Source organism: Schistocerca cancellata, chromosome 10 (genome assembly GCF_023864275.1).
Source record: "Schistocerca cancellata isolate TAMUIC-IGC-003103 chromosome 10, iqSchCanc2.1, whole genome shotgun sequence".
NCBI classification, from domain to species: domain Eukaryota; kingdom Metazoa; phylum Arthropoda; class Insecta; order Orthoptera; family Acrididae; genus Schistocerca; species Schistocerca cancellata.
The window spans coordinates 144,955,717-144,981,077 of record NC_064635.1 but is presented as its reverse complement, the minus strand read 5'-3'; the positions used below and the strand labels follow the sequence as shown (position 1 = coordinate 144,981,077).

The 25,361-nt window shown below is 38.0% G+C and overlaps 1 protein-coding gene across 1 annotated transcript in view; it reads right to left on the bottom strand.

The window, feature by feature from the left end:
• Positions 1 to 6,790: 6,790 nt before the first annotated feature.
• Positions 6,791 to 25,361, bottom strand: part of LOC126106761 (CLK4-associating serine/arginine rich protein) — a 120,508-nt gene continuing 101,937 nt past the window's right edge. Inside the window, exons 15-18 of the mRNA XM_049913134.1 lie at positions 25,037 to 25,142; positions 21,756 to 22,001; positions 14,038 to 14,205; positions 6,791 to 11,813 (exon numbers count right to left, since the gene is read on the bottom strand). Coding sequence (XP_049769091.1) covers positions 11,795 to 11,813; positions 14,038 to 14,205; positions 21,756 to 22,001; positions 25,037 to 25,142 — 539 coding nt within the window. The 3' untranslated portion in view covers positions 6,791 to 11,794. The remainder of the gene's footprint in view (positions 11,814 to 14,037; positions 14,206 to 21,755; positions 22,002 to 25,036; positions 25,143 to 25,361) is intronic.

Here is a 25,361-nt window from a genome sequence, read left to right as displayed (position 1 = left end):
TTTAGCTAAAACCCTATTGAATGCAAAAACACACTGCACTGGGACACTAAGGGTAAATAGGAGAAATACCCCTAAAGGTGTGGTATGTGCAAAACTGGGGAGACACTTTTCCATGATATTCGGGTGGCGCAATGATCGGCAAACAGAAGGATAGATGAGAGGTCTCCTATATTTCCACAGAATATCCTAATACAATGGGACGTGTGCCGAATGCACACCAGCAAATAAGCTCGAAACCATTGCCAGTTATCAAATATAATAGTTGTATGCCTGGGACCAATAGGCAGGACCAGATGTATTATTTATGTGAATGAAAGACTATCCTCTGGCCAAAGAAACTATTTTTCCATGTAGTTGACATGCTAATTTCGATTCACATTACCTATATAATAAATACTGAGGGCATAAAATGACATCGTATGATTATAGAATACAGATAATAAAGGGAGTACTTCCACCAATGGGCATTACAAAAGGTGTGCGTAACAAATATCGTAGACACATGTGCAAAAGTGGGACAAAACTGAAGGGAGGAAGCGATGAATTACACATCCGTAATGTAATGGGATGTCCAGAGGATGATTGAGTGTGTTTGATTTGTAAAGTGTTTGTATTTGTTTTATTTGATAGCCAAGTAAAATGTTATTACATTGATTGCTCAGTACATGAGATTTATGTACAGTATGTGGACTTATTTGTGGTTTGCTATAAAAACATCACCTCTACACCTTGCAAACTTATTTGTTATATGGGATTGGGTTTCCATAACATCATACTGCAGATGACTCCTGTTTTTCTCTGTCTGATAAATCTTTTGGTGTTTTCAGACTAATTCTTTCTCACTGGAGCAGATTTATCACTTGTTTGAATTGCATTTTCTTTCCAGTTTGCAATAAAATCAATAAATCAGGAGTTGTTAGAATTGTTTGCAATAAATGCAAATGCCACTTATAAGCTTCAGACAGCATTTATCACATGATCAGCATGCAGCTAAAGCATACTTGTATTTCTATATCTAGCACCACCTCTCACACAGATGTTATATTCGCTGTCAATATTACGTACGTGCACAGCACGAACTTATAGGTTTCGCAGGGGTATGATTTCAGCTCACGTGCACTTACAAGTGTCCACCTAGAGCATTAGTGGCCCGCACTGCTGACTGCAGTGAACATGGTAAGCAAGGCTCCTAGAATTCTGTCAAACCACCTTTATTTGCTGGAAGTAGATTTTGGAACAGAGGGCATGTGTGATTAACTCCTTGTGCATATTTCAATTATTTTTCAATGACTAGATCTGACAGGTATATAAGTCACAGAAAAATAGTGCAGGATTTCAAAGGATAGAGGATAGCATGTCACATGAAAACTGATCCCTATACCTAAAATATGATTTTATTTTTGAGTTCAGCATCCATAACTTAGCAAAGGACACTATTTACTTCATTTCTAACAAAAATGATGTTGACCAGTGTAATACCATAATGGATGTCCAAAGGGACTGATAAGATTTAACGATCAACAAGGATGCGGCTACTGCAGGCTCAGATGTTGGTGAAACAAAGATTTTGGAATGCTTTATGGAAGGAACATTCTTGTCAAAACTTTCCAAGCATGAGAAAGGAGGGCATTACGAAACCGTAGCATAAGTGGCTAAAAAATTATTTGAGGTGGCCAATCAAATGTACAGACATTTTAGAGAAAATTTTGCAGAATGATATGTGGAGAGATCTCCCTAACATGAATATTTCTCTGCTAGGTCTAATGTACAGTTGTTTTAAGTCTGCTAGAAAGTAGCTCAAGACTTTGGCCACGGGCACAGGTGATAACAGTTGCACTCATTGCTGCTAAAAGTGGAGGTCTGCTCTAGATTGGGCTGCAGCCTAATGACTTGCACACAACCACACAAAGTCTACACACCCCTGTGCAATGCTTGGCAACAAAAGGCACTAAACACCTAAGGATGAGTCCACTTGTCCACACCCTGTTTGTCTCAAAGTAATGACACGCACATTAAATGGACCTTGAGATTATGATTATCATCATCATCATTATCATAATCATTATTTTCAATTTCTGTATGTGATATAAAAATATTAACTGTTTCATAATAAATTCTACAAAGGGCAATTAAGCCTTGAAAAAAAATAAGCTTAATTACTATACTACAGTTGGCACACCTAATCCTTTTCATACTGATTGCTATGGACCTGAAAAGTATAGATGCAAATTCTGCCTCAAAATGCAAAAATGAGAAATTATCTAACAAATGCTATTTTACAGAAAATTTTATCCAAGTGTGTTATTGTACTAGAAGTAGTATGGACTAGCTTTATTTTCCACATGTTAATATATATATATATATATATATTTAAAAAGAAAGATGATGAGACTTACCAAACAAAAGCGCTGGCAGGTCGATAGACACACAAACAAACACAAACATACACACAAAAATCTAGCTTTCGCAACCAACGGTTGCCTCGTCAGGAAAGAGGGAAGGAGAAGGAAAGACAAAAGGATATGGGTTTTAAGGGAGAGGGTAAGGAGTCATTCCAATCCCGGGAGCGGAAAGACTTACCTTAGGGGGAAAAAAGGACAGGTATACACTCGCACACACACACATATCCATCCGCATATACACAGACACAAGCAGACATTTGTAAAGGCAAAGAGTTTGGACAGAGATGTCAGTCGGGACGGAAGTACTGAGGCAAAGATGATGTTGAAAGACAGGTGAGGTATGAGCGGCGGCAGATTGAAATTAGAAATTAGCGGAGATTGAGGCCTGGCGGATAGCGAGAAGAGAGGATATGCTGAAGGGCAAGTTCCCATCTCCGGAGTTCAGACAGGTTGGTGTTAGTGGGAAGTATCCAGATAACCCGGACGGTGTAACACTGTGCCAAGATGTGCTGGCCGTGCACCAAGGCATGTTTAGCCACAGGGTGATCCTCATTACCAACAAACACTGTCTGCCTGTGTCCATTCATGCGAATCGACAGTTTGTTGCTGGTCATTCCCACATAGAACGCTTCACAGTGTAGGCAGGTCAGTTGGTAAATCACGTGGGTGCTTTCACACGTGGCTCTGCCTTTGATCGTGTACACCTTCCGGGTTACAGGACTGGAATAGGTGGTGGTGGGAGGGTGCATGGGACAGGTTTTACACCGGGGGCGGTTACAGGGGTAGGAGCCAGAGGGTAGGGAAGGTGGTTTGGGGATTTCATGGGGATATCCAAGGCCAAGGCCAAGGCCTTTACAAATGTCTGCTTGTGTCTGTGTATATGCGGATGGATATGTGTGTGTGTGCGCGAGTGTATACCTGTCCTTTTTTCCCCCTAAGGTAAGTCTTTCCGCTCCCGGGATTGGAATGACTCCTTACCCTCTCCCTTAAAACCCATATCCTTTTGTCTTTCCCTCTCCTTCCCTCTTTCCTGACGAGGCAACCGTTGGTTGCGAGAGCTAGAATTTTGTGTGTATGTTTATGTGTCTATCGACCTGCCAGCGCTTTTTATATATACCTAAAAACAAAGATGATGTGACTTACCAAATGAAAGTGCTGGCAGGTCGACAGACACACAAACGAACACAAACATACCTATCGACCTGCCAGCGCTTTTGTTTGGTAAGTCTCATCATCTTTATATATATATATATATATATATATATATATATATATATATATATATATACTGTGGAAGCTGAATAAATGAATTACAATTTGTGCCTTGGTTGGGATTTGAACTTGGGTCTCCCTGCATACTAGACAGGTATAACTATTACACCACCATGGTAGTGTAGCTAACACAGAAATTGTCCACCAGCTAAAGAAGTAGTCATAGTGACTGAAAAACAAAATCGGTCAACGTATTTTCAACATGCTCAATATTTCTGTGAACCACAAATAGTTATTTTCAGTTCTACTTCTGTGGTAAGTTCTTTATTGGTCTATATGTAGTCCTGTTGACAGGCTCTGCAACAGGCTATCAGGGCTTAAATGCTACAGATTCAAAATCAATGTTATCCAGATACAGTAGAGTCTTGATAGTTTGAGTTTCCAATAATCTGAGCCACAATGAAATCAACACCGACAATTAGCTCTCTGCCCTGTTGTGCACAAACATCTGTTGTCAGTATGACACGAAATACCCCGACTGCTGCCAGCTGCTACCGATCAAAACTGGGGAGTTCATACGCTACTTTAGTTCCCAGTACCTGTACTGTACAGTGTTGTGTGTCGTTTTGTTTGTTGACTGTGTGTTCCGTTGTACACCTTACAAAGATGAGTGCGGTAACAAAAAAGAGGAAATTTGTGCCTTTGCATATAAAATTAGAAGCACTAAGATGACTTGAAAAGGAGAAACAATAAAAAAACTTGCTTTCGAATATGGTGTCGGTGAAGTTACTGTTGGTGACTGGTGAACTGTTGGTGACTGGTGAAGAAACCGACTTAAATTGGAACAGTTTTCTTACAGAAATGCTCACACGAATCTCTCAGTTGAAGAAGTCAGAAGTCAGACTTCGAAAAAACAAGTGAGGCATTGTTCATGTGGTTTACTCAACAGAGACAGAAGGGTGCTCCGATTTCTGGCCAAATCTTGCAAGAAAAAGCTTTGTTTTTCAGAAACCAGCTGCAGGAAGGAGATGACAATTTCGCCACTAGTGTGGGCTGGCTCAACAAGTGGAAGAAGAGGTATGGAGTGCGTCAACTAGATGTATGTGGAGAAAAACTCTCTGGTGACGCTCAGGCCGTTTCAAAATTTATCATCGAGTTTAAAAAAATCATTACTGACGAAAATTTGTCTAATGAACAAATATATTACTGTGGCAAAACTGGGCTACATTTTAAAATGTTACCAGCGAGGACACATGCTTCTTGTGAAGAAAAAAGTGCTCCTGGGCACAAAAAGAGAAAGAGCAGCTCACAGTTACGGCAGCTTCAAATGCAACTGGAAACCACAAACTAAAACTAGTTGTGATTGGGAAGTCTGCCAAGCCAAGAGCATTCAAGAATGTATCCATCTCAGCTCTTCCGGTTGTCTATACACATCAGAATAATGCCTGTATGAATCAGGACATCTTCCAAGAACTAGTTTTTTAACTCATTTGTACTTAACTGCAAGAATTTTTTTAAAAGAAAGGGAACTGCCATGCAAAGCAATTTTGCTCATGGATAATGCATCCTCACATCCAAGTGCAGGAGAACTGCAGTGCGACGATATCCACGCCTAGTTTTTCCCACCAAACGTTACCTGTCTCCTTCAGCCCATGGATCAGGGCGTTCTGGAATGTCAAAAAAAAAAAAAAAAAAAAAAAAAAAAAAAAAAAAAAAAGTATCAACAGCAATTGCTACAGTCAATCCTGGATTTCGAAGACAACAAAAGCATTGTAGGAGCTTTGAAGAAAGTGATTTTGAAGGACGTCATGTACTGGATTAGCGAATCTTGGAGCGAAATAAAGTCAGACACAATTTCTAAGTCATGGGGGAAAATTCTACAGGAAAGTATGCCAGACACAGAAACTGAAGATTTAGCAGATGAGGACAATCAACCATTGTGTAATTTAATCAGAAGATTGCCAGGGTGCGAAGAGGTGGAAGTAGGTGAGTGGTTAAATTCGGACGAACAGTTGGAAGTGATAGACTCTTTTATAATTGACATGGTTAACATTCCATCGCAGTGTGAGAGTGACGAGGCAGAGTCTGCACCGATGATGAGTCACACCAATGGCTATGCTGCTCTCAAGGCCACCATATGCTACGTGGAACAACAGCCTGAGGCGACACCAAATGACCTACTGCTCCTGAGACAGTGGCGTGACATTGCCGCGAGGAAACGTTGCAGCTTCGCCAAACAAAAGACACTTCACTATTACTTGTCTAAATAAATAATTATTGTTATTCTGCCAATGCAAATGCATGTGCAAATACTTTTATTTTAATAAAGTTCATATTTTGACCTGTATTACTTACAATATCATATTATTTCTTTTTCCCATTTAAATTTCAATAGTCCAAGTTTTCGATAGTTCGAGGTGGTTCCAGTCCCGTTCACCTCGGACTATCGAGACTCTACTGTATTGCAATTATCTTTCTTTTCTCACCCAATTTGATAACGTCAAGAAGCTCTTTAAATCGGTGAGACACACTGTTCTCTGGTGGGAACATGCTGCTGCCTCTCCATTTACTGAAAGTTTGTGTAGAGCCAAAAGAAGAAAACAAATAAATGTCACTTAGAAAAAAACTTTTGAAGGCTTTGCAAGCTCTTATTATAGAGAATAAAACAACTACTTATTCTATATCATCATCATCATCATCATCATCATCATTCATATTTTCAATCACAAATTATTTATATATGCCTTTTTTTATTTGCAGTCAGTTTCAAAGCATTGACCTTTTCAAAATTTGAATCTCTAGTAACTTATATGCAGGAAAGGTGACCCAAGAGCAATAATTTATTGTTAATGAACAGTCACCTCCCGAGATGGATAGCAACACAAAACGATATAAAACAACTCAGGCCACCACATATTTTCTGATGAGAGCGTTAAATAAATATTTGTGTTTTGAATTTACTTCCTGTTCTCCATTTCAGTTTGTCCATGTCTACACCTTGTACTCCACAACTATATTATATCTGTTCCTGCACAATAATGATCACTACTATCGAATAATGTAGTATTTAAAGGCATCTCAAATGAGAATCAGATTACTTATGGAGGATTCTTAAAAATGTGGAAATGGATAAGCTAAATGCAATGAAAGAGTTTTATCAAAAAGCTTTACTCCAACAACTTTAATTACAATACATGCTTCAGTGAAAAAAGGTTTACAAAATACAAATAATGAGTAAGTCACTATTTTTTTATTTACAAAATGGAAGGGTATTTATAAGAAGAAATGTAATCTGTTCATCAATTTTTTTTATAAATATTTGAAATTCACTCTCCACAAATAGACTACTGGAGAAAGAAACAACACACTTCGTTGAACATCTCGGCAGTAGACACTTCCTTGGGTTTAAGCACTTAACTGCAATACTGGAGTAGTAATAACGTAAGGGTTACTGGGTAAGATTAACATTGTTCTGCAGATGGAAGTACATATGCCAAGGAAGCCACCAATTGTTTTTACCATAACCTAACAAAATCAAAATGCTGCCAATAATGCAGAATTAAAACTACAACTGAACATCCTTCAAATAATTTAGCTCCAACAGGATCTACAACTGTGATAAACTTCTTGAAATCAGTGATCATTTATTCCCATTTTACTTTGCGTACTGTGATGTTTCAGCTGTGTAGCCATTCTCAAGTTTAACATGTTAATTACAATGTTTTGGGTTCCTGCCATTTTCATTGGCAGTTCTTGGTTGGCAGGGCGTGAAAACAGTAGTTATGATCTTCAGTACAGTATAAACCACAAACTACTGTTTGTAACATACCAAACATAATTGCTACTATTTTAGACTGGAACACAAAATATCTGTAATTAATTGATTAAATATTGCCTTTGAGAATGGCTACACAGTCGAAACATCAAAGTACACAAAATAAAAATAAATAGCAGCCAATGCAGTAAATATGTCTTTCTTCCAGAGATTTCATCGGAAAAAAGGCTTTTAATTTCTTCCTTAATGAATGAAAGAGTGTTGGTGATTAGAAGTTGCAAGGGAAAAAACTCTGCAAACAAATTAAACATCCATCATGTTACAGTACAATATACAAAGGTTCTGATACACTTGTCAAAAATGGCTACTCACAACTGTTTTGTATGTTAAAACCAGGCAAGTTATTTTGAGAGGCTACTTCTGATGACTGAATATAAGAGATTCCCATTTTAAGTCAATCTATTCAAAAAGCATTCACCAATAAACAAACATTTTTGTAGCAAAATTATGATGTTACTATCACCCATCTGCTTCTCTAAAACCTCTGTCACCTCTGTCAATTTGTGATAACAATAATGGAAACTTCCCCCTTTGTCTGTGCAGGAGACTGCAAAAGTTTTACTCTGGAAGACTCTAGTGCACATAACTTTTTCCCCCCTATCAAGGGTTTATTGAAAACAGTAAGCTAATACCTTTTACAGGATGCCCCATGTGAGGCACAAGTTTTTCACTGTTTGTCTCTTTTGGAAAGCATCTACAAAGAATATGAAACCTCTGTGTTGGCAATCGATAATATGACAGTATTTTGGTAAACAATCTGGTGAAAGTTTATTCCAAGCCTACTCAGTTGACTTAAGTCTGTACTAGTACAGCAATTTTATTATATTCAAAGAAAGTGGAGGTAAACATCATCTGACTCAGTACACAAAGATGGGATATGTGAGGATGGAAGTAAGGCTTTGTATATACACATAGCTATGTTATATGTAATAGCACTAATCAGATCATTCCAACAACAGCAAAACTGATCTCTCTTTTTGACAACCACAGCTAAAAAAATACCTGTGTCAAAGCCTTTCTGTAATTGTTACAGTGCACAACATCTTTGCCAAACAGAACATCAATATAGCGAGGAAAGGCCTTTTTAGAAAAGTTCATTAATATCAAAACTTTCTCTCTCTCTCTCTCTCTCTCTCTCTCTCTCTCTCTCCAACCACAGAATGGTGGTATTGAACACAGTAGTACAATGCATTCTTCTCCTCTGATTATTTACATTGCAAGATCCAACCAGAGCATCTAGGCACGCTGATTACAGATGAAGTGAAAATGAACAGGTCACGAGATTGGGATAAAAATGCTGTATATAACAATAATGGCGTCTCAATGGGTATGAGCAAAAATTGGTATCTTCTCATGCAGCTCTGCCTCTCGTGACTATAAACAAATAAATATTTATGTCAGTTGTGTGTCATATTCTCTGATAATAGACTGACCATCAGAAAGCTTGTTTCCCCACATGACATACTAAAAATATTAAGTATTCATGTTTGTGATTTGCTGGAAATGCAACTAATGGCAAATTCACTATCCAAGTGGCCTAAAGCCTAACTGCCTAGCAATTTCTACATTGTGGTATACAATGAGAATGCCACAAGCTGGCAGAACGGCATTAACAATGTGTCTTCTTCAGAGCAAAGCTGACACCTTCACTATACCATTTTACTTACCTTCCATTATCACTTCCCAATCTGAGCAGTACCAAACTAGTGATGCAACATCGACATACAAAAACAAGAATTAGTGTGTGAAACTTATAAGTGTATTATGTAAAATGGTTTTGCCAGGATATTAAGCAAACACCTAATTTGCAATGTTACGGTTTCAATGTTATCTTAACTTGACTAAAGGGAGTCATAATTTGTAGACACAATGTCTGGAAATAGTGACATGTGACCAGTGGTGGTTTGCAGATGGCATAATTTATGGATTATACATTAAAAAAGTGCTATTCGTCAATTCTCTGAAATCAACAATTTTAAGATGACAAGGATTGTAACTGTAAATAATCCTTGATGTGAGTGCCAAAGATCTTTCAAGAAATGGAGTGTGTCTGGACACATCACACTTACATATAACAAAGAATTGATGAAATCTTAATAACAGTCGTGGAAGCCAAAGGTAAATTTCATTGCCACTGAACAAATGTTCAGCACAGCATTATGAAAAGGGCAATACTTTCACTAACACTTCTTTCGATAACAAAGCTTTCTTTTCCACACTTGTTGATGAGAGTACTCCACTTTTTGTTAAGCTGAAGATTAACAGAATATTAAACAGTACAGGATAACAGTAAAGAATCCTCTTGTAAACTTTTGCAAAAACAATGGCTGCAGTGAATAATATTGGAAGCATAATAATCAATATTATGCTACAGAATATGTTGAACAATACACTAATGTTGCTCTTCAGCCTATAAATATAGGCACCAGAAACACAAGACTTCCTTACCAATGACATGACAAATATCTCAAGTTTATAACAATATTCCTTGTCGAAACAATATATAAAATAACAAAGGTCAGCACTCACCTTTAGCAGACTGATGTGTGGCACATCACAGAACACAGCTTTGAGTCCCGGTTCTTCTTCTGGTAGAAAGTACACACATTCACACACACAAACATCCAGATGTACACCATCTTGGCTATGCAAGTTTGGGTGTACACACACACACACAATGACACCCAAACTTGCAAAGCCACGATAGTGGTTATCTGGATGTCTGTGTGGTAGTGTGAATGTGTGTACTTTCTTCCAGAAGAAGAGCTAGGACTCTTAACTAGTTAACACTGTGTTCTATGATTCTGGACATGTATGTGCCACACATCTGTTTGCTGAAGCTGAGTGGTTGCCTTTCCTTTGTTTTATGCACAAATATGTATGTTCCTAGCTCAAAACTATTTTTTCCATATCTGTTAGTGTGATGTGGTGCCAATCTAAGGCTGCCCCAACTAATAAAAAGAATAACATCATCATTATTTTTTTCTACAATTTAGAATCCAATAGTACATAAATCTTTCAGACACTCTTGGGAGTTCACTTGTAAAGTTTTTTGAGTTTGAAATTTTAATAATTTATCAATGTGATTGTCTTGTCACATTTCATCATTTCTGAAATTTACATTCTACTATGAAACAGCAAAATTATGTGTACATCAGAAATTGCATCATGACAGCTTAGGAAACATCTGTCACATAATTATTGAAGAGGATAAACAATTTTAGTGACAGCTGCATATAAGATAAGAACTACAAAAACTTCATATACTCTGTTTTGTCATGTGACTCATTGTTTGTTCCCACTAGTAGGTACTTTGATCTTCAATCTTTTTTCCTTCAAATTTCAGGTTTTACTCATTTAACAGCAAAGAAATCACAAAAATGGAGAAGACTGTATGTGCAACAACCACACAGCCATGCAATTTTATGACTTCATTAGGAACCAAATAAATATGCTTTTGGATTGAGAAAAACCATTTGTTAAATAATTTACAAAGAGGACTGCAAGCATCACATAGCCTTTCTTTGTGATATTTACCAATGATGTTGGATGACTGACCAATTAAACATCTGAATTAATAAAAATATCAAACTGAGGATGTACAAAGTTAATCTATGTCGACTTTATATGCTAAAATATAGAGCACAATAAAGAAAAATTCGCATAAATTACAATGTGAATGACAAAATATGAAAACCATCCCTATAAACATTAAATAACTTAAGCACTAATCAAAATAATAATCATGCTGTGGTCCACAGAATAACATGATATTCATGAGAAATAACATACAGATGATCACATGATGGCATTACTAAAAACACAAATTTGAATACCAAGCAAACTGTCACCTACACAATTTCAAACCTCTAACTGCGAAGTACCAGTGACAAAGCCTATATTACAGGATCCGATGATGGTCAACAAAGTAATACATGAGCAAGACCCGATAATTATATGACCAGTTGAGAAGTATTTGTTGCTTCCTAATCACTGTCAAAGCCTTGAGTATACCATTATTCATATATTGCAGAGGTGATTAAGATTAATTATTTCAGAAGGTGCAAGTGTTAACAACTTTTTACATTATTTTCTGTAACAAATGTAAATAAGGCTTACAAAACCAACAGCTGCTGAGTATTATTTGCAGCAATTTGGGGTGGAAAGTGATGCAATGGCATAAGGGCAGTTGAATAACAAACAAGTCATCTTTACATAATAGTGTCTAAATATTCACAGTATATAAACAAATATGATGAAAGATACAGTCTTACAAAATTTTCAGCATTTTCATTCTCGCATTTTTAATTTTACCTGTATTGAGCGATTTCTGTACACGGATATTTCAATAGTCAACCAGTGGCCTGTAACAAAAGAAGAAGAAAAACAAATGGAAATACTTTCACATTGATTAACTTTCAAACTTGTGGTATCCAAATGTATCTTAATAGTATGAGGGTTGCTCAGAAATTAATGCACCACATTTTTTCTCAACTGAAAACAATGCTATGAATGAAAAACGTTATGTATGTATTATTTGAAGTATCCTGAGTGAGCACGCCAAGTTCTATCACTTATGACAGACAAATGCTGTGCAAAGGCTAAGGAGCATCTGCTGTGGACAGAAGTACAGTTACTTGCTGGGCATGGATGGTGACATCATGAGAAGGTGGTTCGGCAGAGCTCCATCCACGGCTGTCACACCTGCCATGTTGCAGTGAGCTGATGTTGTCCTTTGCGAGGACACACACCATTCGTGGAAGACATTGAGTACAATAAGGAGGTAATTCACACAGAGAAGCACTGGCTCTGCCACCAGGACAAGGACTGATACCAACAGGGCATACACACCCTTGTTTCACGCTGGAAGGAGGCCATAGAACAAGATGGATATTATGTGGAAAAATAAGGTGTGTGTAGATAAAACACCATTCATTTGTGTGTGTAATTCTCATTATAATCAATAAAGAACTGAAGGAAAAAAATGTGTTGCATTACTTTCTGGGCAACCCTCGTGTGTTAAATTTGTAGTTTTTTATCTGGTGTGTGTGTGTGTGTGTGTGTGTGTGTGTGTGTGTGTGTGTGTGTGTAGAGAGAGAGAGAGAGAGAGAGAGAGAGAGAGCGCAATGTTATAAGTGACACTGCCAAATTATTCCGATGAATATGATCCCGTGAAACTGAAAATGCATAAAAGACAAAACTCAATTAAAATCACAATCAGTATTTCCCATATCCACCAATTCAACACAGAATGTAGAATTGTCAACTGTGTCAATGCTAAAATCATGATTAGTCTACAGAAAAAAGGCTAAAACACCTACTTAGGGTGTGGGTGACTGATCTCTTGATATAAAACAGAATGAGTCAACCTTCCTTATAAAATATTAAAATCTTCTCTCTAATAGTTTAGGCAGCATATAAGATATTACAGAAAACCTTAAGAGGCCATAACACATTTGTCCCAACTACCTGCTAAAATAGAGGACACATCAGCTGGTAAATCAACATGTCTTCCACCTTGAAAACAAACCTACAAAAGTGGTGCATTGGGATACATACATGCTGCAGACATTACACACTAGAGGGTCATCCGATTGGAGCAGGAAGACGTACGTCATCAGAATGTGACCCACAATTTAAATCTGGACAAAATCCTCCTGATGATTGCATTTGTCTTGAAATGTTTAAAAAATGTGAACAGAGACATACTGAAGTAGAAAATTGTTACTTCTACATATGTGACTCGCTTACAGTTCACTGATACCTTCTCGATCCAAACAATATCTCAACAATAGATCCTTTCACCCACAAGGCTGAAATGGACAAAGACAAAATCGATACAGTGTGCATGACATGTGATGCAAAGTCATCAAGGAGTAACATTTATTTAATAAGAAAATACTGTCATCTGCACAGAGGTGTTGTGTTCCCATGCCATCAAAGCCTTTAGTGGCAGACGACATTACTGGTTTGCTACATTTCAAGGAGAACAACAGGCACAATCCCTGTACAGTGTTACCCCCCTCCCCTCCACCGTCTCTCTCTCTCTCTCTCTCTCTCTCACACACACACACACACACACACACACACAGAGAGAGAGAGAGACAGAGAGAGAGAGAGAAAGAGAGATTCAACAACAACAGGTTTCAGGACTTTTCCTGCCAAGAAGTACAAGTTTACTTTTACTGGAATCCCATCGCCTTTTCTTCGAGACTTGTCCTCATTATCTGTCACTATGCACCTTAGAAACGTTCTGTTTTCACCCTGACATCTCCAGACTGCTTATTTTTCCTCCCAGCCAATGTCAAGTCCAAAGACATCTTTCAACATCTATTTCTTCTAAACATCTTTAAGATACCAACTCAATACTTTTCCATGACCGAAAACTTACTGCTTTTTTCAGGCACTCATCTCTACCCTACTACACCCAATGTCCTCTGCCACCTATTTCTTGCCTCTAATAAGTTTCCAATCAGCCATGCAGTTAAGCTTATTACCTGCAGAATTGAAACGTATCCTGTACATACAAATAGTCAAATTTCACAGACATTACATCAAAGGCGATAACATTAAAGGTTTTCCTGGTACCTCGGATATGGTCTTCTCTGTGGTGGGCTCCTGCTACGCCTACTGTCTCTCCGACTACTACCTCTCCTATCATCGGATCTCTGCCTGTGGTGATATGAGGAGTGGCTGCTACTGCTGTAGCCCCTCCGGTAGTTACCACCACAATCTTCATCATCACTCGATCGTGACCTGCGAAACCAAAATGCCAAAAGGTTACAAATAATTATTAAACTTTTCAATTTCATCATTGATAAACTTTAAATAAATTCAATTAAAGACATATTGCCATGGAAATATACATACTAAGTAACAGCAAGAGAACACACACACACACACACACACACACACACACACACACACACACACACAAGTTACGAAAAATTGCAAGCTTTCAGAGCCACAGGATAGGAAAATGAGTGCAGGAGGAGCACACGGTGTGTCCAGGATACTGCGATGGCAGGGGGGGGGGGGGGGGGGGGGGGGGGGGGGGGAGTTATCGTAAGTGTGATGGGCAAATGGGCAAACTGTCCTTCCCTATGGCTCCAGCCCCTGTAACCCCCCCTGCTGTAAGACTTGCACTATGCACCCCCTTCCCCCTCCCAATCACCACCTGTAATAGCCCTGTAACTGGCAAAACATACACTATCAAAGTGAGAACCATTTGTGAGAAGATGCATCTAGCTCATCAAAGGGTTTCTCCAAAAGCTAGAAAAGTTTTCATTCTCTTCTGTGTGTGCCCATCAATGATCGAGCGCTTCTGCTATTTGGTAGGTAGTCTCCTTTACTCCTAAATTATTTACATTCTGCTAGAAATTTCCTTAGTATATTAGTAGAAAGTCTTAGCTGGTCTAAAAGCTTGTTAACCTCCCAGATGAATAACTGTACAAAACAAAAGTCCTTAACCCCAACCAGTCACAATCATAACTTGCCACAACTAGTTTATAACCTGTGGCTGGCAAGTTATAGGGGTTATAACTGTACTACTGCTATGTTTTTCCAAGGTCTGACTTTGAAAAGATACAGTCTATAAAATGTAACTGAAAAACTATATGACTTCAATGACTATTTACAAAATAATGTTCCATCGCCTACACTTGCACATACGGGCCTGCAAAATAGGCACACTTAGTGAAATTTTTGTGCCCAAATTTTACTTCCCTCTGACAACCAAACCTTCTAATGTCAGACACTCAGATTGGTACCAAATGTTGTACGTCGATAGAGAATGAACGAAAACACTGATTTAGTTCATGCTGTGTGCTGTCGTTCAGTAGAAAATGCGTAAATGGTAATTAAAAGTATCACAAGCGCTACTTAGCACAGGAAAAGCATATCTGTGAGTAATTGTATTGTAGATCTCCTGTGGTTGAGAAGGTAGAGTGTTCAGTCATCGTACTAAATGTCCCGCGTTCAAATTCCAATTATGACAGTTTTTGTTTAAACTGTTTACGCATTAGCATGGTTACCATCCTTCTCATTTATCTTCCTTCTACACCTACATCTACACTTTGCAAACCACTATGAAGTGCATGGCAGAAGGTACTTCTCATTGTACCACTCAGCAGAATTTCTTCCTGTTCCACTCACAGATTGCCTACGATTTAATTCCTCCATGCATGCTTTAGTCAGTCAAATCTTTTCTTTGTGAACTTTACGGGAGCAGTGCGTAAGGGGGTGCAGTGTATCCCTATAGTCCTATCTTAAATCTGATTCTCAAAATTTTCAAAGTACACTTCCACATAGTATTCTCCATCCATCTGCATCTGTTAGTTCACATTCTCACTGGTTGAGCAAACCTGTAACCTTCATGCTATCCTCTTTTGTCCTACACTCTTGTTAGTCTTTTTGGTATGAGTTCCACACACTTCTACAATATTCTAGGATGGGTCAGGCCGGTATTACACTATCATATTTCTTTGACAAAGAAATATGATCAAATATTTGTCAAATTTCTTTGACAAAGTTCTTTGATGTGGCACTAATAAGGGATATTACACCGTCTTCATATTTTTCATGAAATTTCAAGATGGTGGACAACAACTTGTTGTTATGCACTGCAGTTCCTAGTACCACAATTGCACTCTGTGTGTATTTGGAAGAAAAGCGGTGGGAAAAAAAGGAAACATACTTGGATGAAGCCATAGGTATTACGTTGTGATAGTAAAAGCATTCTGCAAAATTTGTTAAGAGAGCTGCTAGTGAAGGACATCAAGTCTTATACATAAATGAATTACAAATGACTGAGAGTGTATTTCAGTATTTGCTCAGTAATGTGGCTTCTCATATTACAGAACAGAATACTATCTTGAAAAATGCTGAATGTGCAGAGGACAGGCAAACTGTGGCACTGGGATTTCTTGACACAGAAGAGAGCTACTCTAGTTTACAATGCAGCACTGGAACATCACATTGCACATTAACCAAAATAATTCCAGAAACGTGTGAAGTGATTTATAAAGCACTGAAGGGGGAATATGTGAAGGTAAATAAATGTTTAGTACTCTATATGGGTAATAAGAACAATTTTTATATTTGAATAATTTAATTAATGGTATTAGTGTTCCAACAACTACAAAATTAATAAAAAGTACGGAACAAATGAAGAGCTTTTTAACTTGTGGTATCCAGGGTTCGAAAATAAACAAAACAGAATGGAAAGCTAAGAAAGAATTTTTTATTTTAGAGTGTGACTACATCCCCTATTCCAGCTCGCTGAAAAGCTGCCTGGGTCTTTCCAGATGTAGAGGTGAATGGCTATAGCTCTAATTGTGGACATGAAGCCGCCTACAGCGTATTCCAACTGCCCATCAATACACAATGAATAGCATGCACTGTGCCCCTTGCTCATCCCCCACCCTAATCGAAGCAAGTTAAAAAAAAAAAAAAAAAAAAAAAAAAAAAAAAAAAAAAAAAAAAAAAAAAAAAAAAAAGAGGAAGAAGAAGAAGAAGAAGAAGAGTTGAAGAAACACACCAACTTTGAAGCCCTCAATTTGATCATATTTATTTGACGACAGGTGAGATTTGACAAAGTTCCCTCTTACACCATCAAATTTCTTTGACACAAATATTTGACATATCAACTTTGACAAAGAAAAATGATAGTGTACCTAGTATGCTACCACTGTCTTGATTCACGGCTTTCAGAACGTTGTGAAAAAAGTACAAATCGAATTTTGCATGAAAAATATTTTTGGAATTAATGCTCTTTGGCATGGTGGCCACTCAGTTGGTTTTGCTCAGAATATTCTACAACAGTTGGTAGTCAAAGATATAGGACAGTAGTTTGGTGCATTACTTCTGTTACCTTTCTTGTAGAAACAAGCTTCTTTCCAATCAGTTGTCAGTTTTTTTGTTTGAGGATCCTCAGTATATTATGGGTAAAAGAGTGGGCTAATTCAGCTGGAAATTATATATATACTCTGATAGGGATTCCATCAGTCACTACCTTCGTGTTTGAACACTGACGTTAGTATCACTGGTAGCTTTTATATACGACCAGGATTTATCTGCACTTTAGAGAGGTCTTCCTATAATATTCTGCTATGCCAGTTACTGAAGGCTTCACACATTTCCTTTTTGACAGCCAAACAGTTTCATTCAGCATTTCTCTATTTTTCCTAGTAGTACTTACTGCAACAGCAAACTATTTTGAAAATATCATCATTGCAATTCCTTAAATTTTAAATAACTTATTGGACCTAGAGTCCACAGAATGTACAACATTTATTATCTAAATGCTGCCTCACCAAAACCATGTTATTAGTCAACATTATTCATTATCTGAATGCTGTCTTGCCAACATTTGTATTTGTAAATGACTGGATCAGAGAATGGAAAATCCAAAAAGGATAGTCTGCTACTCAATGAACTATCTGTCACTCAATGCTTCCTCTATGTGACAGTTTCCATTGATAATAGCCATAGAGGACACAATCAGCTGTGTTAGATGTTTTAGACTTTTGAGTTACAGCATAATCCACAAATAATGGCATCACTTAATAATTTCTTTCTTTAATATATTTTTGTAAGAAAGTAAGTTTCACTAACACTAACATCAAGGCAAGTTCATTCAATTATTTATCGTCTGACTTCCTTCCTTGAAAATTTGATTATCTTTTCTTTGATATTTTTCACAGTTTGTGAATTTAACAGAGGCAGTTTACTGTACGAATGTGAGTTTTCAAAAAAAGATAATTTTATGCCACTTTAAGTACAGTATACTCCTAATTATTTGGGGTGATGTGCGGAAGAAGATACAAAAATAATTGAAAAACACACGAATAACTGAGATATTTTCAAACGTATATTTAAGGCCATGCCTACTGGAGGGGTAGCAGTAGCAACAGCAGCGTTAGTGGCCAACGTGTGCGTGTTATCAGGTGCAGCTTGGCACAGTAGTCTTCCACTGGCGGTCTGGTTTAGTGCCCGCCGCGGCCCCTAATGACCAGCAACCCGTGCTGCCGGTCCCCGTGTGCGTGAGGCATGTGCCTCTTTATTTATTTTTAGATGTATGAATAATCTGCACCGAAATAATGTGCAGTACACTGTATCTGGCAAATTAAATTTACTTTCAGTAATACAAGCACTCAAAAACATGCCCCTGTTTACGGATTTACTGAAAAGCAACCATTTCTACAAAGATATACATGACAACTAACAGCCAGATTGTTGTGGTAGCAAACACAATATATGGACAATATGCTGGATTATTATAAGGGATGCTAGTGGATACACACTAGGAATAGACATACTCCTTTTTTCCTTTCCAGCTCACTATCACTGTATTTGAACATCTACAATTTCTTGTTCCATTTTGTTTCCAATTCATTGCTTTTATTTTATTTGTTTGCAAATTTCTGTTTATTGCATTTCAACCTCAAGTACTTCAGCACCCGATGATGCTAACTCATTGTATCACTGAAATATTTTGCAAATCTGTCAGGGTGTATACGCAGACGAGGAAAAAAAATTCCCAGATTTTCCTGTTAAAAATACACTTTCTCCCGGATGAAAACACACCTTTTAAGTGTTATTAAGTGACAGTACATTTTCCCTTGGAACTGTAAAACTTATCAATCCTTTGAATGGTAGTTTTTATACACGGGTGAAGAATTTCCCAGCACTTTAGAAAACGAAAATCAGGGAAGAAAACTCCTTTTGGAAAGATTTTTGATATGAAACCAAAACCCCGCATGTTACTTTCCGAGCCATTGTAATCGAGATTGCGATGCGCTTTTGTAAGCCAGTCATAGCTTACGTCAAGTGATCCTGCCAGCCGATGACAGCGGATATTCAGACCACAGGACTCGTGATGAAGTCAGCTACTAGCAACATCACTGGTAAGTAGTGCAGATACACAAACAAGAAAAGTTAATGTTTTAAATTAATATACCCACTGTTGCTACAAGAAAAGAAAAGCTTTCACATATAATTTGGGTCTCTAAGGTTAATAATCTGCAAGAGAAGCTAAGCTTTCACATATAATGTTGATTTTTTTTGCGCGTGTTATACTTCAAGATATATAACACAAAATGTGCCAGTAAAAATTTTAGCTGAGTCCAGTGACTTGTCCTCAAAGTTTTCCACAAATAAATTAGCTACCACAGAGAAGAGAGAGCTTCCTGCAGCACTACATTAACTTGCTCATAATAATGACATGAATGTCTGATCTTCTAGGCTCGAAATACTTCTAAATGGCTCGCCATCAAACGCTCTGCGATTTAAGAAATTCATCGTACATTCTCGCCCATAGTTCAACTTGCGTAAAAGGAAATTTACTTTGAAAGTAATGCTTTTCAAACCACCATTCGCAATATTTTCCCACCAGATAACAGGCACCATGGCGCGTTGACAGCTGCTATGGCACATGAAGCCCGTATGTTCGTACGTGTAAAACATTGAAAGATCTTACATTACGTCATAAAAGGAAAAAAAAGACGTCAGAGGGTACTCCAAGAGAACTGGAATTTCGTGAACAATACTAAAATGGCACATTTAAAGTAGATACTTAAAGAGCACATTTGTATGTCCAGATTCCCAATGAAGTAGGCCTCAACCTGATATTAAGCTTTTCAGTGTGGGTTTCTGGATGTAAATTTTCTTGGAGTACCGGTACTGTATTAACTCATTTTTTATTCTTTATTACGACATAATGCCATATATGGTAGAAGATGAAAATGTGCACTTGAAATGCAGCGAGCAGTCGAAATTAGCCAATAGTGTGGAACTAAACACTTTGTTTCAAACACACTGACTGCCTCAGCGTAAAAGATTAATAAAGATTTCTTTAGCAAACTGACAAAAATAACTTCATTGTTCTACAAGGCGATTTTAATGCACGGCTGTCAGAAAAGTGGAAATAAAATGAAATCTGAAACTAATAACGTAATAGCCTTCCTTACTTATGTGAATGTATTTTAATTCACTTGATGGCTCCCAGCCACAGAAATCCATTTTATTTTCTTTTGACATGCGAGCAGTATTAAACAAAGAAGAAACAGCAAAATCACTAAATGCAAACACGGGTCACGTAGAGACTACACACTTCCCCACTATAGCTCAGACTGCTCTGCACATCAGCCCCGGATCTATGATATTTCCGAACTGGGGCCATACCAAGATAGTATCAGCTTGTATAGCCCGGTCCCCTTTTGCCTGCAGGAAAGTTTATTTCTAGATGCGACGAGGATTTCCATGACAGAAACACTATGCACATATTCAAAAAAATTTTTACTATTGGACCAAACTGAAGTTGCCTCTGACTGCATGGACCATTCAGAAATCAACTTACAGAGTGTGTTCAAAAACCAACAGGGATGCACATCAAAATCATATGAGTAATCGATAGACCAACGTGTGCTGGATGCTAGGTGCTTTGTGACACAAGGTTTTTTCTCCTCAAGAATACGAATTTGGTGCCCCCCCCCCCCAATAGATCCAGACCCTCTGCGCATACGTGAATCTGGCAACTTGGGTGCGGCAGCAAAATTTTTCCTGGTTGCATCTAGCTGCTTGCTGCGACTGCTTACACAGCCAACAGCCACATTTCTGTAGCCAGAAATGGGAGAAGGTACTACTCATATGCCACTCAACTGCGCATGCACATGAGCCCGCTCGTAACGGCTAAAACGAATCTAATGTGACATCACGCTCATCTGAGGCAATTTGTTGTTATGAATCACTGTATAGTCTTCCTAAAGCCTTTGTCACATTTTGCTGTAGGCAAACGCTTGTAAGAGCACTGTATTTTGTTGTATATGGCACATTTCCTTTGCAATTTATGTTTTATTTTCGTTTCCCCCCCCCCCCCCTCTCATTCACGTTTTATTGTTGCAGTATTATTCTGCAGTAGTGGGATACAGTAATATCCTTTGTTAGAGTATCAATTCTTACCAGCCAAAATTACAAAAGTTAACTGAAAACTAAGACAACAAAAAATTCCCGGAATTCTAAAAAATTTCCAGCTTTTCCTAGATCTCCCAGGTTGTCCCGGGTCATATACACACTGTCTGTGTAAGAAATCTAAAAGTTGGCCCAAGCGTTATTTGCTTTGGATGCAGGGCAGAAAAAAGTTGTAAGGAATCGCAGCAACACTTTTTCTCCTCGGAGGAAATTTAAATGCATTTCACATTACAAAGATACTGCAATTAGTAATTTACGTACACTGAGGCTCGAAGGATTGAGACAGCTACTGCTGAGTTATTACCATTTTCCGACCGGGTTGAAAACTAAAGCCTTACCACCGATTCCTGTGCGGCCGCGGCGGTGGCAGGATCTGTTGTCCCAGCAGGGGTGGGGGGTACGGCCTGGGAGGCTGCTGTTGCTGTGGTGGTGGCGGTTCTGGCCGCCTCTCCTTCTCTGGTGGCGGGGATGGGCTCTGAGACGGACTGTACGACTCCAGTGATGAAACGCTCAAGTGGCTATCATCGTCCCACGTCTCGTCGTCCTCGTCACCCTCTTTCATGCGGTGTCTGCGTTCTCTCTCCCTGTGGATGAAGTATCTCTGTCAGTACACCTTTCTCATAATTGAAAGTTAATTTCAATTCGCAAAATACCAAAATATTAAGTTTTCGCCAACTGGCTACAAAATTTAGCTTTGCAACAACACTTTCCTACAGAGTGAGGACACCCCTCAAGCTCACCCGTAGGCTGGGCACACGAAAGTAATGGAGGCTACCCCTAGATGGCCCTATTGCACACAAGCGAACCTCCCTGCTACCGCCGCCAGCTGGCTCTTGGTCAGATGAGTAAATTCGATTAGCCAGTAGGCACTCAGCTGCTAGCTGACAGGCACTTGAGCTTGAATACTCTGCCTTAAAGATTCTTCAAAAATTATTCTAAAGTAAAAGTTTCCATCAAACAATGGAAATTCACAACGGAATAATGACAATATTATGACAAGGCCAGACTGCTGCTGACCATATAGCACAGTTGTTGAGTCACAAACAGGCACAACAAAAAGACTACCAAATACGTAAATTCTGAAATACACCCACACAAAACAAAACACACACACACACACACACACACACACACACACAAACACACACACACATTCATGTTGTCTATTTCAGAAAAGGCGTTCTGGCCAAAAGCTTACATGTTTAGTAGTCTTTTTGTTGTGCCTGTCTGTGACTCAAAATCTCTGCTATGTGGTGAGTAGCAATCTGTCGTTTTCATAATCTTTTCATAATATTGTCTAAAAGTTTCTATCTTAGGTGAAATACTCATGATTCCAGCCAGCGACATCATCACACAGGGAAACAAATTAACTTCACAGACTACGTATGGAACTGAGTCGTTCTTCCTCAACTGTCAGTCATTGACTTCCTATCACTACAGGCATGAGCGTAGTTGTTCATTAATCATTATTTAGCTTAATTAGCTTAATCATCTTTTGTGCTCAACTGGATAAAGCATTATGAAATAAACGATTAAGAGAACACACCAACAGAAATTACTTGTTGTTATACCAGGGGAAGCCAAGGAATATTGGTAAAGTATTACACTATTGGTAAGTTTTTAAAAGATCTAGATAGTGATCTAACACGGAAGTGATGAGTTTTATCAAAGGTCTCTGACAGAAATATGTAAAAAATAACTAAAGTTCACTACACATCAAAATCCAACACTAACAAAACGTAAAAGGACAAATAACAGTGACTAATGTAAATAATGACTGCAGGTCTGAACACTTTGGTAACTATAAGAACAGTATGGTGTGCGGTGTAATAAAGAAAAGAGGCATCAAGAAATTTTGGGACTGTCTACTTAGTTCATAGTATGTCTATCCTCTACCTAACAAATTTATTGACTTATGATAATGATTTTCAATACACTTTGCTCCCTACATTCAATGTGAGAAAACGTTATCTAAAGCATATATCTCTTACAGATGCATCAATGAGTGTAATAATTCCTCAATGACATTATCACAATAATATGATGCAAATATTTGATTTCTGCCAGCTGAGATCGTGATAAAACCAAGATCTTCAGTGAGCTCAAGGATCATTCGGACAAAATTTTTAGTACATTTCATACCAATCTTTTCAATTATGCAAATGAGTATCAATTTTTAGCACACACTTCAAAGTAAGAATGCTGACATAAAAACACTCTCTCTTACACTTTCAAATTCCACCGAGGCTGTCCTATGATGTTTCATATTACAAGATCCAGTTTGAGAGACTGTCTGTCTGTGTTGCATATGGGGAAGGATCACACAACAAAGCAATGTTCGCAACAGTCATTATTTACAGTCAAGTCTCATATTTGTTAACAGTTCTGATATACCACAAAAGTTAGTTTTGACTTTCACACTTCAGTGAGTAGGATATTTTGTGTGGGTGTGGTAAATAATGTGGTCAGTTTTTGTATAACAACAGAACACCATCTGTTCATCTCACAATAATTTAAAACAACAACAACACGGGAGCTACTAGTATTCTATAGTGCCTGGTGAAAGTGTTTCTCTTATCTCTACAATGACAACTATACACAAAGTAAAGTCTCTTCAAGAAGACACACACAGACTGCTTTGCTTTTAAAATCAAAGGCCTTATCAAAATCAAAACAATGGAAATGGAAAAAAACCTGAACAACAGTACTGGCATGATTAGGAGGAAGACAGGAAGAGTAGAGCTGTCATCCACTCAACAAAAAGATCATTACTGATTTATTATTATGGATCTTTTCTGGTGAACAGATTGGCTATATTATTTGTTGGGTTTATTGTTACACTGATAGTCAGAACGTTATGACCACCTGCTTAATAGTGTGTCGGTTTACCTTGGGAATCAAGTATAACAGGACAAACTTTAAACACGTAAGGTCAGGAAAGGAAATTGGCACCGTTCTTTTCCAACGAACTATCCCAATAGCTGCCTTAAACAGTTTACAAAAACCACAAAATATCTAAGCTTGAATGAGTGGTTGGGTCTTTGAACTTCACATCTCTGGAAAGGGGAGTCAAGCGTACTAACCACTGTGCCATACTGGGCAGTGACTATGTACGAAGCGATCAGCATGAAGTAAATTTTCAGTAAATTGGCTGAGGAAGGACCTGATTGGTGCCTGAGTGATAGTCTTAATTACCTTCCACATAATACTAATAATAATAATAATAATAATAAGAAGAAGAAGACATGGATCATTGGCACTGTTATCCTGGGTGTTAGCAGAATCCTCAACAAACAACTTGAAAAACTTTCTACATATTAAGTCTTAAAAACTGAACTACAGCTACTCTGGTATAAACCAGAGACAGCTGTCCCAGGTGTTCTCGGCAATCTGGGAGCTGTGCTGGAAGATCTTAGTGGGCACTTGAAAATGGCTGGCACTGATGAAATATCCATCTTCCAAATAAAACAAGTCGCTTAACTGGGATCTGCACAAATATGCCACAGTTCTGCACTGCTTGAATATTGTCCAATTACTGATAAAATACAAAATCTAGCGTATTAATTATAACAATAATACTAACAATAATGTTTGATAAAATGTTTCAGTTATCACTCACCTTCTTCGCAATTTAATGGCCATTTCTCGCAGTTCATCCTCTCTATCTTGCCTCTCTTGTTCCATCTTCTCGTGCCTCATGCGCTCTGCTCTCTTATCAGCTTTATCTGAGAGTAACAAAAGAACTCGGATGTTGAAAACCAGCTATTATTTTAGTAATACCAATTTAAGAAATGTTACAAAAGTCAATCAGAATCGCAAATCTGTGGGGAAAAAAATACAAAAAAAAAATCACATTTATGCTTTTTGTTTCTACAGCTTTCAATCAGACAAAGCACATTACGGCAATTACAATACTTATCATGTGTAATTCAATTTATATTGGA